We start from the raw sequence: 16,273 nt of genomic DNA on the forward strand, positions 1-16,273 counted from the left end.
GTTTTCAGAAGTTTTACTATGGTGTTCCTTAGTACAGATTTCTTTTGGGTTTATCCTGTTGGGACTTTGCTCAGCCTCCTGAATCTGTAGGTTTATGTCTCTAGCCAAATTTGGGGAGTTTTCAGGCTTAACTTCTTTGAATACTTTTCCAGCCTCACTCTTTCTTCTCTCCTTCTGATACTCCAATAACACTGTTAAATCTTTTGGCATAGTCCCACAGGACTCTGAAGCTCTGTTCATATTCTTTTAGTCTATTTCTTCTACATTACTCAGATTGAGTAATTTCTATTGTTCTATCTTCCAGTTCACTGATTCTTTCCCCTTTTTCCTCCATTCTGCTGTTGAGCCCATTCACTGAGCTTTTCATAGCAGTTAATGTATTTTTCAGTTCTAAAATTTCTACTAGATTCTTCTTTATATCTTCTATTTCTTACTGAGACTTTCTATTTCCCCTATGAGTCTATCTATTGTTTTTTCATTTGTTTCCAACATGTTTACAATTGCTCATTGAAGCATTTTTATCATGGCTTCTTTAAAATCTTTGTCTAATAATGCTAACATATCTATCATCTTGGTGTTACCATCTACTGATTATCTGTTTAATTCAGTTTGAGATCTTCTAGTTCTTAGTATAATGAGTGATTTTCAAATGAAACCTGGAATTTTTATATTATGCTATGAAACTCTGAATCATACTTAGACCTTCTTTTTTGCTGGCATTTTTTGACACCGCTCCTACACAGGAAGGGGAGAGGCAATGCCTCATTATTTTCAGGTGGAGATAGAAGCCTAGGTTCCCCACTCAATCTCCATTAATACCTGAGTGGGGCAGCTCCTCCATACTGCTGAGGGAAAATGGGGGTTCTGATTCCTTACTTGTTCTCTACTGATACTACAGTGGGTGTAGATGCATTACCACTAGGTGATGGTGAGTTTTGATTTTACACTAGACCCCGTTTGACACACGCCAGTGGGGAGTGGAGGAGCACCTCGTTACTGCCAGATTGGGGCAGAAGCCCTGGCTCCCCGTGTGGTCTCCATTAAAACCACATGTTAAGGGAATTCCTTGGCAGTCCAGTGGTTAGGGCTCGGTGCTTTCACTGCCTGGGCACAGGTTCTATCCCCGGTCAGGGAACTAAGATCCCACAAGCTGCGTGGCATGGCCAAAGGGAAAATAACAAAAAACAAAAAACACATGTTGAGAGAGGGGGGTCATTACCATAGAGCACAAAAGTCCTGGCTTCCTACTTGGTCTTCTCTGACACCACTCAAGTAGGGTGTTGAGGCATGTTATTTCAGCTTTGTGTGTGTGTAAGCCTAGGTTCCCCACTTGGCTTGGGTATGGGTGGGGCCACAGTTTTTTTTTCTGGGCATTTGACTGGAGTAGAGCAGTTTCTGTCTAAATGTTTTCTGTCATGCTAGGCTGCCCCCTTTCCTGGTCTTTTGATTAGAGAGAGCAGACTTTTGTTGTTGGTTGGTTGGTTTGATCTGTACCCATTTTTGTTTCCAGATTGCTGGCTTCTTCAGCATACAGTTTGGGATAGATGAGGCAAAAAGAAAACCCAAGGAACTCATACTGTCTTTCCTCAAGTCTCATTTCTTTCTTCTCTCTACCTTTCAGAGTCTGTTATATAAATAATGTCCAGGGTTTATAGTTCTGAGAGGAATAGAGGAAAGTATATCTAGTCCATCTTCTTGGAGGCAGAAGTTCTGTTTAAAATTCTTCTTGATGGGCTTCCCTGGTGGTGCAGTGGTTGAGAGTCCACCTGACGATGCAGGGGACACGGGTTTGTGCCCCAGTCCGGGAAGATCCCACATGCCCCGGAGCGGCTAGACCCATGAGCCATGACCACTGAGCCTGCGCGTCCAGAGCCTGTGCTCAGCAACGGGAGAGGCCACAACAGTGAGAGGCCCGCGTACAGCAAAAGAAAAAAAAAATTCTTCTTGATTTCTAATGACTGTACTTAAGATTATAAATGTATCTCTAAGCACTACGTTAGATATATCCCACAGTTTTGGTATTTGGTGTTTTACTGTTGACTTGATTCTAGCTGCTTTGCAGTTTTTATTATGATTTCTTCTTTGTCTCATGAATTATTCATAATAATTTTTGCTATATTTTTGTTATTTCTTATTTTTTTGACTGTTGTATTTTGGTCAGAAAGCTTTGTCTGTATGCTATTGATTCTTTGGTATATGGCAGGACTTGCTTTGTGGCCTGGTAAGTGGCCAGCTTTTATTATACAAATGTTCCTTGCATCTTTTAAGAAAATACATATTATTTAATGATCAACATAACTCTATGATTACTAATTCTCAGAGAAATTTTTGTTGTCTACCCAGCACCTAGACAGATATGATGGTGAGTGAACTTTTTTTCTAGTCCAATCTTTCTGAGAGTCTCGGCTTACGGCGAGGTAGGCGGTCTCACTCTCAACTTCCCATCTACAGCAGCCCAAGTCTCTGTCTCTGTAAGAGCATTAAAACCCAAGCCCCTGGGTTTTAGAATACTGCCCTCTCCCCCAACACCACCACACACCAACGGCAGCTGTTCAAGAGTTCCAGGTTTCAGTTTCTGTTTTGTTTCTGGAACAAAGGAACTACCATTTCTTTCTCACGAGTTCAGTGACATGCTTAAAATAAGGGTCCAGTATTGCCTTTCCTATCCAGCATGCTAGGGAAGAAGGCAATTGAGATACAACTCTTATTTGGGGTGACAGAGAAGCACAGGGGAAAGAAGAAAGAAGTAGAAGAGAGCGGGTGGGATAAAAGAGGGCAGGTCAGATGGATGCCTCCGTGGTTGACTGATTTCCACCTATGCCAGAGCTAGGAATCACTGCTGTTGAACAGTGTTTCCCAGTAATCACCTGAGACATTTTTTTCCCAATGTACAGCTACCTAGGCTCTTCCCATGGCAATTGTGAACTTAGTGGTATGGGGTGGGACCCTGAAGATTACTTTCTCCCAGATTACTTTCTCTCAGGTGACTGTTATGGAAAGAAAGGTCTGGAAAGCATTGCTCTAGAATACTGTATAGATTCTTAGGTCCACCTCTCCGGGTTTGTGATCTTGGAATCTGGGTTTTCGCAGGTACCTTAGGAGATGTGCCACTAAAAAATAACAAAAACAAAAAATAACAAGTATGGGTCATCAATCGGATCAAGATTGCAGAGGAATAGGATGGGGAGCTCACCTTCTGCCACAAATACATCAAAAATACATCTACATGTGGAATGATTCTCACAGAACATCTACTGAATGCTGGCAGAAGACCTCAGACTTCCAAAAGGGCAAGAAAATCTCCACATAACTTGGAGAACAAAAGAAAAGAGAAAAAAAAGAGAGAAAGGAATCAGGATGGGACCTGCGCCCCCAGGAGGGAGCTGTGAAAGAGGGAAAGTTTCCACACATTGGGAAGTCACCTCACTGGTGGGGAGATCAGCCAGAACAGAGGGGGAGCTTTAGAGCCTCAGAGGAGAGTGCAGCAACCGATTTGCAGAGGACAAAGCAGAGAGAACCCTGCACAGATGGTTGGTGTCACCACCCGGCACTCGCCAGCCTGATACGCTTGTCCACTGAGGCGAGCAGGGGTTGGGTGCTGAGGCTCAGGCTTTGGAGGTCAAACCAGGGGAGAGGACTGGGGTTGGCTGTGTGCAGACAGCCTGAGGGGGCTAGGGTGTGGTGTGCCTCAATCAAGGGAGTACAGGAAGAAGCCTGGGCCCACGAGAGAGGCAAGACGCCATTGTTGTGGGTGTGAGAGGAGAGAGGCGGGACCTCCATAGGAGTTTCTTTCTCTACACACACTCTCAGGTGGCAAGGCACTGCCTACCTGAGCTCCAGGGGCAGGTACGAGCCGCCACTGCCATCTCGGACTCCAGACGTGGGCGCAGACTGCTGCAACTACCAAGGGTCCCACAACTGGGCATCAACCGCTGCCCCGACCGCTGCCTTCCTGGGAGTGTGCTCGGGCTGTGCACCCGCACACCCACCATCAAGGGGATAACGGCCAGCACAAACTGTGGAAAGAGACAGCAAGCGTCCAAACCAAAAACAGCCCTCGCGCCAAAAATATATTTAACCCACACAAGCTATGCAGGGACATTCCCACATATAAATAGCCCTCCAAGACGAGAGTAGGTAACCATTTCTCCTAAACTCACAGAGTAAGAGAAATATAAGCAAAATGAAGAAGCAGTTAAATTGCTTCTTTGACTCCCAGTTAAAAGACCAAGAGAATTCCCCAGAAGGAACAAACAAGGAAACAGACCTCTTCAGTCTAAGACAGCAAGTTCAAAAAGGTAATGAAAATACTGAAAGTATTAAGAAAGGCTATTGGCAGAAATGCAGATTACGGTAAAAAGGAACTAGAAACTACGAGGAGGAGCCAAGAAAAATTAGAAAATTCATTTGCCAAGACAAAAGCTGAGCTAAAGGCAATGAATAGCAGAATGAATAATGCAGAAGAAAGAATAAGGGATCTGGAAGATAGAATAATGGAAATTACCCAATCAAAACAGCAGAGAGAAAACCAAATGAAAAAAAAAAAGAAAGCAATATAAGAGACCTATGGGATAATATAAAGAATGCCTATCTATGCATAATAGGTATTCCAGAAGGAGAAGAAAGAGAAAAGGGTATTGAAAATGTATTTGAAGAAATTATGGCTGAAAAAATCCCAAATCTAAAGAAGGAAACAGATATCTAGATACAAGAAGCACAGAGGGTCCGAAACAAGACGAACCCAAACCGACCTACACCAAGACATATTCTAATAAAAATGGCAAAAGTTAAAGATAAAGAGAGCATTCTAAAGGCAGCAAGAGAAAAACAAATAGTTAATTACAAGGGAACTCCCATAAGGCTATCAGCTGATTTCTCTACAGAAACGCTGCAGGTCAGAAGAGAGTGGCAAAATATATTCAAAGTTTTGAAAGGGAAAAATCTGCAACCTAGAATACTCTACCCAGCAAGATTATCATTCAGAATAGGAGGGGAAATAATTTCTCAGACAAGCAAAAACTAAAAGAATACAGCAATACTAAACCTATCCTAAAAGAAATATTGAAAGGTCTTCTCTAAATAGAAAAGAAACAAGAAGATATAGGAAGGAGGAGATCACAGTTTACAGTTGGAAAGTAAATCACTTAAATTAGTCAGTCTACAGATCAAAAAGAAAAAAAAACTTATTTGTGAAAGTGATGATAAACACAAGGAACAGAAAAAGGATAAACATGAAGATGTAAAAAAGGACATCAAAATCCTAAAACGTGGGAAAGGAGGGTAAGAAAATGTAGATTCTTTTTTTTAGAATGTGTTTGAACCTATATGACTATCAGTCTAAAGCAAGCAGATATAGGAAGAGGTTACGATACTTGAAAAGCAGGGCAACCACAAATCAAAAATATACAATAGATTACTAAGCCCAAAAAGAAGAGAACACAAGCATAAAATAAAAGGAAATCATCAAACCACAAAAAGAAAAACTAAAAGAAAAAGAAAGGAACAAAAAAGAAACGTAGAATCAACTGGAAAACAAGGTTTAAAATGGCAATAAAGGACTTCCCTGGTGGCACAGTGGTTAAGAATCCGCATGCCAATGCAGGGGACATGGGTTCGAGCCCTGGTCCAGGAAGATCCCACATGCCGCGGAGCAACTAAGCCCATGTGCCACAACAGCTGAGCCTGCATTCTAGAGCCTTTAAGCCACAACTACTGAGACGACATGCCACCACTACTGAAGTCTGCACGCCTAGAGCCTGTGCTCTGCAACAAGAGAAGGCACCGCAATGAGAAGCCTGCGCACTGCAACAAAGAGTAGCCCCCACTCGCCGCAACTAGAGAAAGCCTGTGCCCAGCAACGAAGACCCAACGCAGTCAAAAATAAATAAATAAATTTATTTTTTTAAATGGCAATAAATACATATGTATCAATAATTACCTTAAATGTCAATGGACTGAATGCTCCAATCAAAAGACAAAGAGTGGCAGACTGGATTAAAAAAACAAGAGCCTACAATATGCTGCCTACAAGAGACACACCTTAGGGCAAAGGACACACACAGATTGAAAGTGAGGGGATGGAAAAAGATGTTTCATGCAAACAGAAATGACAAGAAAGCAGGAGCTGAAATATTCATATCAGACAAAATAGATTTTAAAATAAAGGCCATAAAGAAAGATAAAGAAGGACATTATATAATGGTAAAAGGATGAATACAAGAAGAGGATTTTACACTCATCAACATATATGCACCTAACCCATTCACGATAAAAACTCTTACCAAAGTAGGTATACAGGGAATATATCTCAACATAATAAAAGCCATTATGACAAACCCACAGCCAATATAATACTCAATGGTGAAAAGCTGAAAGACTTCCCATTAAAATTTGGAACAAGACAAGGATGCCCACTCTTACTACTTCCATTCAACATAGTATTGGAAGTCCTAGCCACAGCAATCAGACAAGAAAAAGGAATAAAAGGTATCCAAATTGGAAGGGAAGAGGTAAAACTGTTCCTATATGCAGATGACATGATACTATATATAGAAAACCCTAAGGACTCCACGCAAAAACTACTAGGTCTAATAAATTCAGCAAAGCAGCAAGATACAAGATCAACATTCAGAAATCGGCTGCATTTCTTTACACTAACAATGAAATATCAGAAAGGGAATGTAAAAAAATAATACCTTTGGGAATTCCCTGGTGGTCCAGTGGTTAGGACTCCATGCTCTCACTACAGAGGGCCTGGTTTCAATCCATCCATGGTTGGGGAACTAAAATCCCACAAGCCGCTTGGTGCGGCCAAAAAAGAAAAAAAAAAAAGCTTTTTAACATTACACCAAAAAAAAATAAAATACCTAGGAATAAACTGACCAAAGAGGTGAAAGACTTATATGCTGAGAACTATAAAACATTAATAGAGGAAATTAAAGATGATTCAAAGAAACAGATATCCCATGCTCTTGGACTGGAAGAATTAATAGTTAAAATGGCAATACTACCCAAAGCAATCTACAGATTTAATGCAATCCCTATCAAATTACCCATGACATTTTTCACAGAACAAGAACAAATGATCCAAAAATTTATATGGAACCATAAAAGACCCAGAATTGCCAAAGCAATCCTAAGGAAAAAAACAAAGTAGGAGGCATAACTCTATCAGACTTCAGACAATACCACAAAGCTACAGTAACCAAAACAGCACGGTATTGGTACAAAAACAGACATACACATCAATGGAACAGAATAGAGAGCCCAGAAATAAACCCACACACCTATGGTCAATTAATCTTCAACAAAGGAGGCAAGAATATACAATGGGAAAAAGACAGTCTCTTCAGCAAGTCATGCTGGGAAAGTTAAGACAGCTGCATGTAAATCAATGAAGTTATAACACATACTCACAGCAGCACAAAAATAAATTCAAAACACCTTAAAGATTTAAACATAAGACAAGACACCATAAAACTCCTATAAGAAAGCATAGGCAAAACGTTCTCTGACATAAATTGTACCAATGTTTTCTTTGGTCAGTCTTCCAAGGGAATAGAAATAAGAACAAAAATAAAGAAATGGGACCTAATCACCCTTACAAGCTTTTGCATAGCAAAGGAAACCATTAAAAAAAAAAAGAGAGACTTACCGGGTGGTCCAGTGGTTAAGAATCCACCTTCCAATGCAGGGGATGTCGGTTCAATCCCTGGTTGGGGAACTAAGATCCCACATGCTGGGGGACAACTAAGCCCGTGTGTCGCAACTACTGAGCACACGAGCCACAATTAGAGAGAAGCCCGTGCACCACAACGAAAGAGCCTACATGCTGCAACGGAGATCCAGTGTACCGCAACTAAGACCCGACACAGCCAAAAATTAAATAAATAAATAAAGATTGGGACTTCCCTGGTGGCACAGTGGTTAAGAATCCACCTGCCAATGCAGGGGATAAGGGTTCAAGCCCTGGTCTGGGAAGATCCCACATGCCGCGGAGCAACCAAGCCTGTGCGCCACAACTACTGAGCCTGCGCTCTAGAGCCCATGAGCCAGAACTACTGAGCCCATGCGCCTAGAGCCCATACTCTGCAACAAGAGAAACCACAGCAATGAGAAGCCTGCACACCACAACAAAGAGTAGCCCCCGCTCACCACAACTAGAGAAAGCCCATGTGCAGCAACAAAGGCCCAACACAGCCAAAAATAAATAAATAAATATTTTTTTAAAAATTAAAATAAATAAATATTAAGAAAAGAAAAAGAAAAAAAAAGAAAAGACAACCTACAGAATGAGAGAAAAGATTTGCAAATGATGCAACCAACAAGGGCTTAATCTCCAAAATATACAAACAGCTCATACAACTGAACAACAAAAAAACAAACAACCCAACAGAAAAATGGGCAGAAGACCTTAATAAACATTTCTCCAAAGACATACAGATGGTCAGTAGGCACGTGAAAAGATGCTCAACATCACTAATTATTAGAGAAATACAAATCAAAACTACAATGAGGTACCACCTCACACCAGTCAAAATGGCCATTGTCAAAAGTCTACAAATAACAAATACTGGAGAGGGTGTGGAGAAAAGGGAACCCTCCCAAACTGTTGGTGGGAATGTAACTTGGTGCAGCCACTATGGAAAACAGTATGGAGATTCCTCATAAAACTAAAAATAGAACTACCATATGATCCAGCAATCCCACTCCTGGGCATATACCCAGACAAAACTATAATTCAAAAAGATACATGAACCCCTATGTTAATAGCAGCACTATTCACAATAGCCAAGACATGGAAACAACCTAAATGTCCATCAACAGATGAACGGATAAAGAAGATGTGGTACATATATACAATGGAATACTTCTCAGGCATAAAAAAGAATGAAATAATGCCATTTGCAGCAACATGGATGTAACCAGAGATTATCATACTAAGTAAAGTAAGTCAGAAAGAGAAAGACAAATATCATATGGTATCACTTATATGTAGAATCTAAAATATGGCAGAAAAAAAAGTGGATATATGTGTATGTATAACTGACTCACTTTGCTGTACAGCAGAAACTAACAGAAAATTGTAAACCAACCATACTCCAATAAATAATTTTTTAATTAAAAAAAATCCTCATAAGTCAAATTACAGTATATCTTAATGTGAACATTCAAAATGACAATTCTAATTTAAACATATCTCGAGGTTACTAATGCTAATAATAAAAAGACAAAACAAAACAAAAATAAATAAAGAAAATATGGCACAAATGAACCTATCTACAAAACAGAAACAGATTCACAGATACAGAGAACAGAGTTGTGCTTGCCAAGGTGGAGGGGTGAGGGAGAGGGATGGACTGGGAGTTTAGGGTTAGTAGGTGCAAATTATCAGATTTAAAATGGATAAACAACAAGGTTCTACTGTATAGCACAAGGAACTATAACCAATCCCCTGGGATAAACCGTAATGGAAAAGAATATTAAAAAAGAATGTATGTATGTGTATAACTGAGCCACTTTGCTGTACAGCAGAAACTAGCACAACACTGTAAATCAACTATACTTCAATAAAAAATAAATTAAATAAATAAAATTTTAAAAATCACACTACCAAAAAATAAAAAAGAGTATGGGTTAAAACAAACAAAGAAGACTTAGCCTAGAATACAGGTTTAGGAACAAAGTATTTCAGAGATAATATTATGTAGTTAGAAACTGTAAAAGTGTGAATACAGAAACTATCCATCTATTTATCCATTCATTCATTCAACATTTTTTGAGCCCCTTTCTATCCCAGATATTTCTAAGCACTAGAAATTCTGAAATAAATAAATAAATAAATAAATAAATAAACAAACAAATAAATACAGCCCTGATTTCAAAAAGTGTCTCCTCTAACAAGGGAGGCAAATTAATAATTGCTATACAGTTTGGTGAATATACAGAAGTACAGATAGGGCTGCCAGGTAAAATACAAGATGCCAAATTAAATTTGAATTTCAGATAAACAACAAATAATTTTTTTAGTGTAAGTATGTCCCAAATTTTGTTTTTTGGGTTTTTTTGTTTGTTTGTTTTGTTTTTTTCCCCTAAATCTAGCAACCTTAAATATACGAATACAAAGGAAAAGCTCACAAATCAGCTTAGGAGACGAAGGCTGCAAATTTCAGTTATATGTCTATTCATTTACGCCCATGGATTGAATTGAGCATTATCTACATTCTTGCTTGTTTGACTGTTAATAAGAATTGATTAGTTACTAAAAAGTTATTAAATAATATTTTTTAGGGAAATTAAAATGAGTTGTACACATGAATAGATCAAATTATCTATATATGATTGGTCTTGTTTCAAACTGGGGGCTGTTTTTTTCATAAAAGAGCATGTTTGCTTCCATGTTATTGCTTATTGTTCTTCAAAATTGTATAAATATTCTTTTTTTTGATCATATGTATGTTTTACTATCAGCTTCTGGAAAGAATAAAGTCAATTTGGAAAATAAAAAAAATTTTTTTTTTAAAGTTCAGTTATGTGTCAAAAGGTCTTCAATACAAACTGATTAAAATTAGTAGGTCATGGTGACAGCTGCCAGAACCAGGTGGGACTCAAAGTATACTGTGTTATTCCCAGATTAAAAAGGTAAGGTGTGTTCATCTGTCCCTACAACAGCTACTAAATATCTCAGAATATCCTGATCACTCATGTAATTAACATATTTAGAATCCCAAGGACTTACAGAACACAGGTTTGTGGGCGAGGTCATGTAAAGTGACTCCTCCTTCAGGATTGAACTCAAAACTGCAAGTGAAGTTGTATTTTGCAGTTCCTTCTGGAGAAACAACAATTTTTGCAGAGTCTCCCAGAACCACCTGATTGAATTCTGCATGGATAAAGGTAACTGGAGTAACTCCTTTAAAACCTTTCTGTTGACAGAAAAATACAATTATATTCAAATAGAGAATTTTCCTACATATGTGGCAACCCGTTTTGACTTTATATAGCATTTTGCACGTTTTCCTAACAAGCTATGTTACAAATACAAACGGGGGAAGTAGAAAGTCATTGAACAAATCTAGTTGTAGCTAAATGTAACATTCTATTTAAAGGCCGTTAAGTTGGAAGCTTTGAAAAATAACAGTAATTGTGTTTATATGATTATATAATTGTGGAAGATTTGAAAAAGTGAGGAAAGCACATAGGAAAACAAATTACCTGTAATAATATATTTTCTAGTGTTTTGCTGTGTGTGTGTGTATATATATATATATATATATATGCACACACATTTATATATACATTTTTTTATATACCCTTCAAAAGAAAGTAGAGGTCATTTATTACATCCTGTTTTGGAATAAGCTTTTTGACTTCATAGTACTGAATGAATTTTTTTTTTTTTTTTTGCGGTACAAGGGCCTCTCACTGTTGTGGCCTCTCCCGTTGCGGAGCACAGGCTCCGGACGCGCAGGCTCAGCGGCCATGGCTCACAGGCCCAGCCGCTCCGCGGCATGTGGGATCTTCCCAGACCGGGGCACGAACCCGTGTCCCCTGCATTGGCAGGCGGACTCTCAACCACTGTGCCACCAGGGAAGCCCCTGAATGAATATTTTGACGTTTCATTATTCTTGTAAATTTTAATAGTTATATCATATTGTAGTTTTATTATTTAAATTCATCAAATGAAATTAATCACAAGAGAAGTTCTGGAGGAATTCAGATCCTTTTCAGGAGAAAGGAACTGCTGTCTAGGAAAATGAAAACCAGTTGTTTCACCCCCATTAAATTTAGTATTCAAATTGCCGGGTATTTTACACATTAATATGACTTGCTGATTATAGACTAACAATAAGGAACACTGAGAAGGAAGTGCCATTGCTATGTAAAGCCAGGAGGTTTGGTGGTACAGAATAATGCAGAACTCCATGCCTCCTGCTAATGTTCCCAACACATCTTCCCCAAGCCAAAACTGGATGACTTACAGGGAGATCTGAGCCCAAAGACAAAAGTACATTCAAGGAGAATGAATAAACTAAGGACTTCCAGGATTCCCAAAAATAACTTTACCAAGTCATATCCATCTGTCACAGTGATCTGCACGGGTCTGCCTGTTGATGACACCTGCTCCATATCAGCACCTGGGCAAAGTCTCTCTGGTCTTCTTTGATCTCTGTGAACATAATGAACGAACCTGTCCCCTTATATACCATAGTTGCACAAGTATCCACATTACATCATAACCAATACCAGGGGAGAACCTAGAGAAATGCCCTAGTCCAGCACTGTTTTGTGCACTTTCCAACCTTTGTTGCCAGATAGGCAGTGCCTTAGGGACCTGGTCAGAAGGATGATTCTGCTGGTTAGTGCTAAAAAGATTCTTATACATGTAACTAACCCATTAAGCACAAATTATCACAAGGCAAAGAGGGTAGGAATGCCATCACCCCACCTCCCATCCCCCACCTCCTTCAAAGTGTTTTTTGGTAGCTTTTTTTTCTTTGTGATGTGCAAAACTCCCCTCAAGCGTTACTTAACCTCTCAGTTTTAGAAAAATATATTTTGATAACAAGAAAGAGGCCGCCCCACAGAATGTTAGTCCACTGGAAAAAGTCCTGATGTATGTCTTATTTAATCAAAGGTATTTTCAAATTATTTTACAACACTAAGGATACAACTTCAAAAATAAATTGGATATATGTTAAGGAAAAAAAAAAGGTCATGTTTTCTGACTCAATTCAAAGTGGAACTTAATGCAATTCAAATATTTACATCGGATATACTATGCTAAGTGTGTCTAGGACTGGTGGTAGAAAAAAGAAAGAGATATCTTGCTGTCTCCAAGCTTTATAAGTATTCTGCATCTTTCTAGTGACTCCCTCATTTTCCCTGTTACCTACAAGTCCCAGATCACTTGTTCAACGTTATGTCTCCAGGCTCATTCAGGGCCTAAGTGGCCCTGACAACTTTCTTATCAAGTTTACATTTGAAATGATCTTTTACATCAGTCTCCTTTCCTTTTCAATAGTAGCATGTGAATTAAGCCTTCACTAGCCTGACCCTGGACAAATGCTTAACTTCTCTGAGCCTCAGTCTCACCTTCCATAAAACAGATAACATAACTTCTGACCTGTTTCACATTTGTTGCGAATATCCACTAAAACAGTAAAACTGCTTAACCTATGAAGCACCGCACAAATGGTGTTATTAATAAGCACTACGTTTCTTGAATGCTTAATTACTTCTTTAGAGACAAGTAATGTATCATACATTTCTGCAGTCCCTGAGTGCCTGGCACCATGCCTTGCCCGCAAGAGGCATTAGCAGCATATCTGTTGAACAATGAGTGCAAGAAATCTGGCTAGTTAAAAGTTATGGTCAAGGCAGTTAAGTGGGGGCTCCTGTTGCCGCTGACAAGGCACGCATTTCTTGTCATCTGCTCAGAAGGGGAAAAGTCAGATTAGAAAATGGTTAGATGCACAACACTGTAAATCAACTATACTCCAATAAAACTTTTTTAATTTAAAAAATTAGAAAAACAAAAAATAGCTTAAACAAACAAACCCCAAAAACAAAAAGAAAGAAATCGTTTAGGTGAAGGAGATGATGTGACTGGGAGTGGTCTGGGGACAGGAGCGCAGTCTGCGCTTACTGGAGGGGAATCTCGGCGCCAAGTGGGAAGTGGGGTCTCAGTCTGGCTTATGGGTGGGAGGCCTGGGCTTGGCGAGAGCGTCCGCGCCTAGCGGGGTCGGTGGCGTTCGAGTCTGTACGGGAGTACAGTAGTGCAGGGATGCGGCGTGTGCGTTTCAGCCTGGCCGAAGCTTAGGGAGAAGAAACTGAGGTAACACGGTGTGGCCGCAGGGCCGGGGTGGGGAGGCCGAGAAGAGACAGTTTTCTAAGGAGTAAGAGCAGACTTACCTGACTTAGCCGCAGAGGTGTGTTTTTTTTGCAACTATAGCAACCAATTACATCTCGCGAGAAATTTGTCTCCACAATCACCGCAAGTTTAACCCAAGACTCGCGATAACATTGTCCGGGAGGGAAAGGGGGACGGGGCGCAAGGTGAGTTTCTGCGCCTGAGTTCCGGAAACCGTGCTCCTCAGCGACAGCCTCTGTATTTGCGGTCACTTGTGTTTTCGCCGATGCCACTTTCCCTTGGCATGTGTTGGCTAAGTACAAAGATTTCCACCTCTCGAGTTTGCTTTTTCGACCCCTTTCTTTCAGTATCTCTCCATAAATAGGAGAAAAACCAAAAGCAAATTTATTTAAAGATAAAATAAAAGCCTTTATTAAACGGTTTTGAAAACAGGTCATTTAAACCTTTCTCCGTGAAAAATGCAGATAAGACAATACTTTAAAAGGGAGCCTGTCTCTCACACACTGTTGGGGAGGATGCAAAACCGCACTGTTTCTAGTGCTAAATATTTATACAATAAACAGACTCAAAGTATATGATGTTAATGCAAAAATTTAATACGTTTGAAATTCATCATTACTTTAGAGTTGGAATGGCAAAATACAATGGCAAAAGCCTGGAAACAACTCAAACGGAAGAGTGGATGAATACACTGATATATATTCACAATATCACATATTACAAAGGAGTCAAAATGAATGAACTACAGCTCTTCACAACATGGATGAATCTTAGAAGTATACAACTTTAAAATGTTGCACTGCTAAGAGCCAGCTTGAAGGGGCTCCTGGCCAAATCACAATTTGAGGATCAAGATAAACAATGATAATAATGGATTACAATCCATTGAATAAAATAGGAATACACAAGTTCACATTGATATAAATAAATGAAGAGAAAGGAAAGCTCTTTCTAACAAACAGTAGAATGCCAACCCAATAATGGAGAGGAAATGATGGAAATAGAGAATTACCATTTGGCACCAACTATAGAAGTGGATGATTTAGACATGAGTCTTCAGTGGTAAGATTGGTGTGTGGAGGTTTGATGAGGAATAGGATACTGGCATGATTTTGGAATACTAATCAATTACAAAGGGAAAAACAGTGAATTTAAGAAACCAGCATGATCAAGTGATCAAGGTTAACATCACCAGTGTCGGGAGGAGTCTACATTTTGTGCCTCCTGATGAGACTCACTGGGAAAAGCAAAGCATCATTTTGTGGTACTCCTGCAAACGAGGCACCTCGGTTGTAAGCCGTCCTGTAGAAACTAAGGTCTGTACCCTTTAATAAAACTGTCAAGGCCATGAAAGACTGGCAACTCTTGCAGATTAAAGGAGTCTGAAGATACACAACGACTAAATGCAATACTTATTCCTGTATAGCATGTTGACCCAGAAAGGAAAAGAAACATTGTTGGGATAGTGGGCGAACTTTGAATGGGCTTAGTAGATTGGGTAGTAGTGTTGTACCAATACTGATTTCCTGGTGTGGAAGATTGTTTGCTGTTATGTAGAAGAATGTCCCTGTTTGGGGGAAAATACCAACTGGAGTGTTTAGGAGTGATGGGACATCATGACTGCAGTTTGCTCTCTCAACCCTCAAAAGTTTCAGAAAAAGACTAATAACAAAGGATATATGTGCACACACACATACTCAAGAGTGAGCAATGAACCAATAACATGTTAACTATATGAGAATCTGGGTGAAGAGGAAATAGGAGCATGGGAGTTCTTTGTACTGTTCTGGCAACTTTTCTATACATTTGAAACTATTTCAAAAGAAATTATTAAACTATACACACACCCACACACTACTCCCCATGGAAACTCTTTGCTTAGGATACAATTACCAGAGCCAAAATTTAAAAACAAATTGTATTTCTGCTAATAAACATATTAAAATTATAAAAATTAAGAAAAAGATTTTTTTTAATTGCAGTGTTATAAGTCATAACAGTTCTCAAAATAAAACTATGCAACTGTTGAGTAAGGCATTTCTCTCTGGATTTTTTCCCCAGTGAGGGTTGTGAGTGAATCTGCGCTGAAATAACTATCCTACCTTGTGCACACATACCTTTTTTTTTTCGCTGTAAGGCTTGCAGGATCCTAGTTCCCCGAATTTAAAAATGGGTATTTGAATAGACATTTTTCCAAAGAAGATACACAAATGGCTAATAAGCTCAAGAAAATATGCTCGTTAGTCATTAGGGAAGTGCAAATCAAAACCGCCGTGAGATGCCACTTCACATCCACTAGGATGGCTATATTCAAATAGACAATGATAGTGTTGATAAGAATGAGGAGCAATTGGAAGCCTCATTCATTGCTGGTAGGATCGTAAAATGGCGCATACAGCT

General features: G+C 39.3%; 1 protein-coding gene across 1 annotated transcript in view; it reads right to left on the reverse strand.

Moving 5' to 3' along the window:
• CFAP70 (cilia and flagella associated protein 70) overlaps positions 1-14,342 on the reverse strand; it is an 89,159-nt gene extending 74,817 nt beyond the window's left edge. Inside the window, exons 1-2 of the mRNA XM_089897683.1 lie at positions 12,067-14,342; positions 10,739-10,925 (exon numbers count right to left, since the gene is read on the reverse strand). Coding sequence (XP_089753809.1) covers positions 10,739-10,925; positions 12,067-12,129 — 250 coding nt within the window. The 5' untranslated portion in view covers positions 12,130-14,342. The remainder of the gene's footprint in view (positions 1-10,738; positions 10,926-12,066) is intronic.
• Between the last annotated feature and the right edge of the window lie 1,931 nt (positions 14,343-16,273).

Source organism: Delphinapterus leucas, chromosome 16, assembly GCF_059928025.1.
Source record: "Delphinapterus leucas isolate spDelLeu-1000000601 "Yukka" chromosome 16, BTC_Dleu_Yukka2, whole genome shotgun sequence".
NCBI classification, from domain to species: domain Eukaryota; kingdom Metazoa; phylum Chordata; class Mammalia; order Artiodactyla; family Monodontidae; genus Delphinapterus; species Delphinapterus leucas.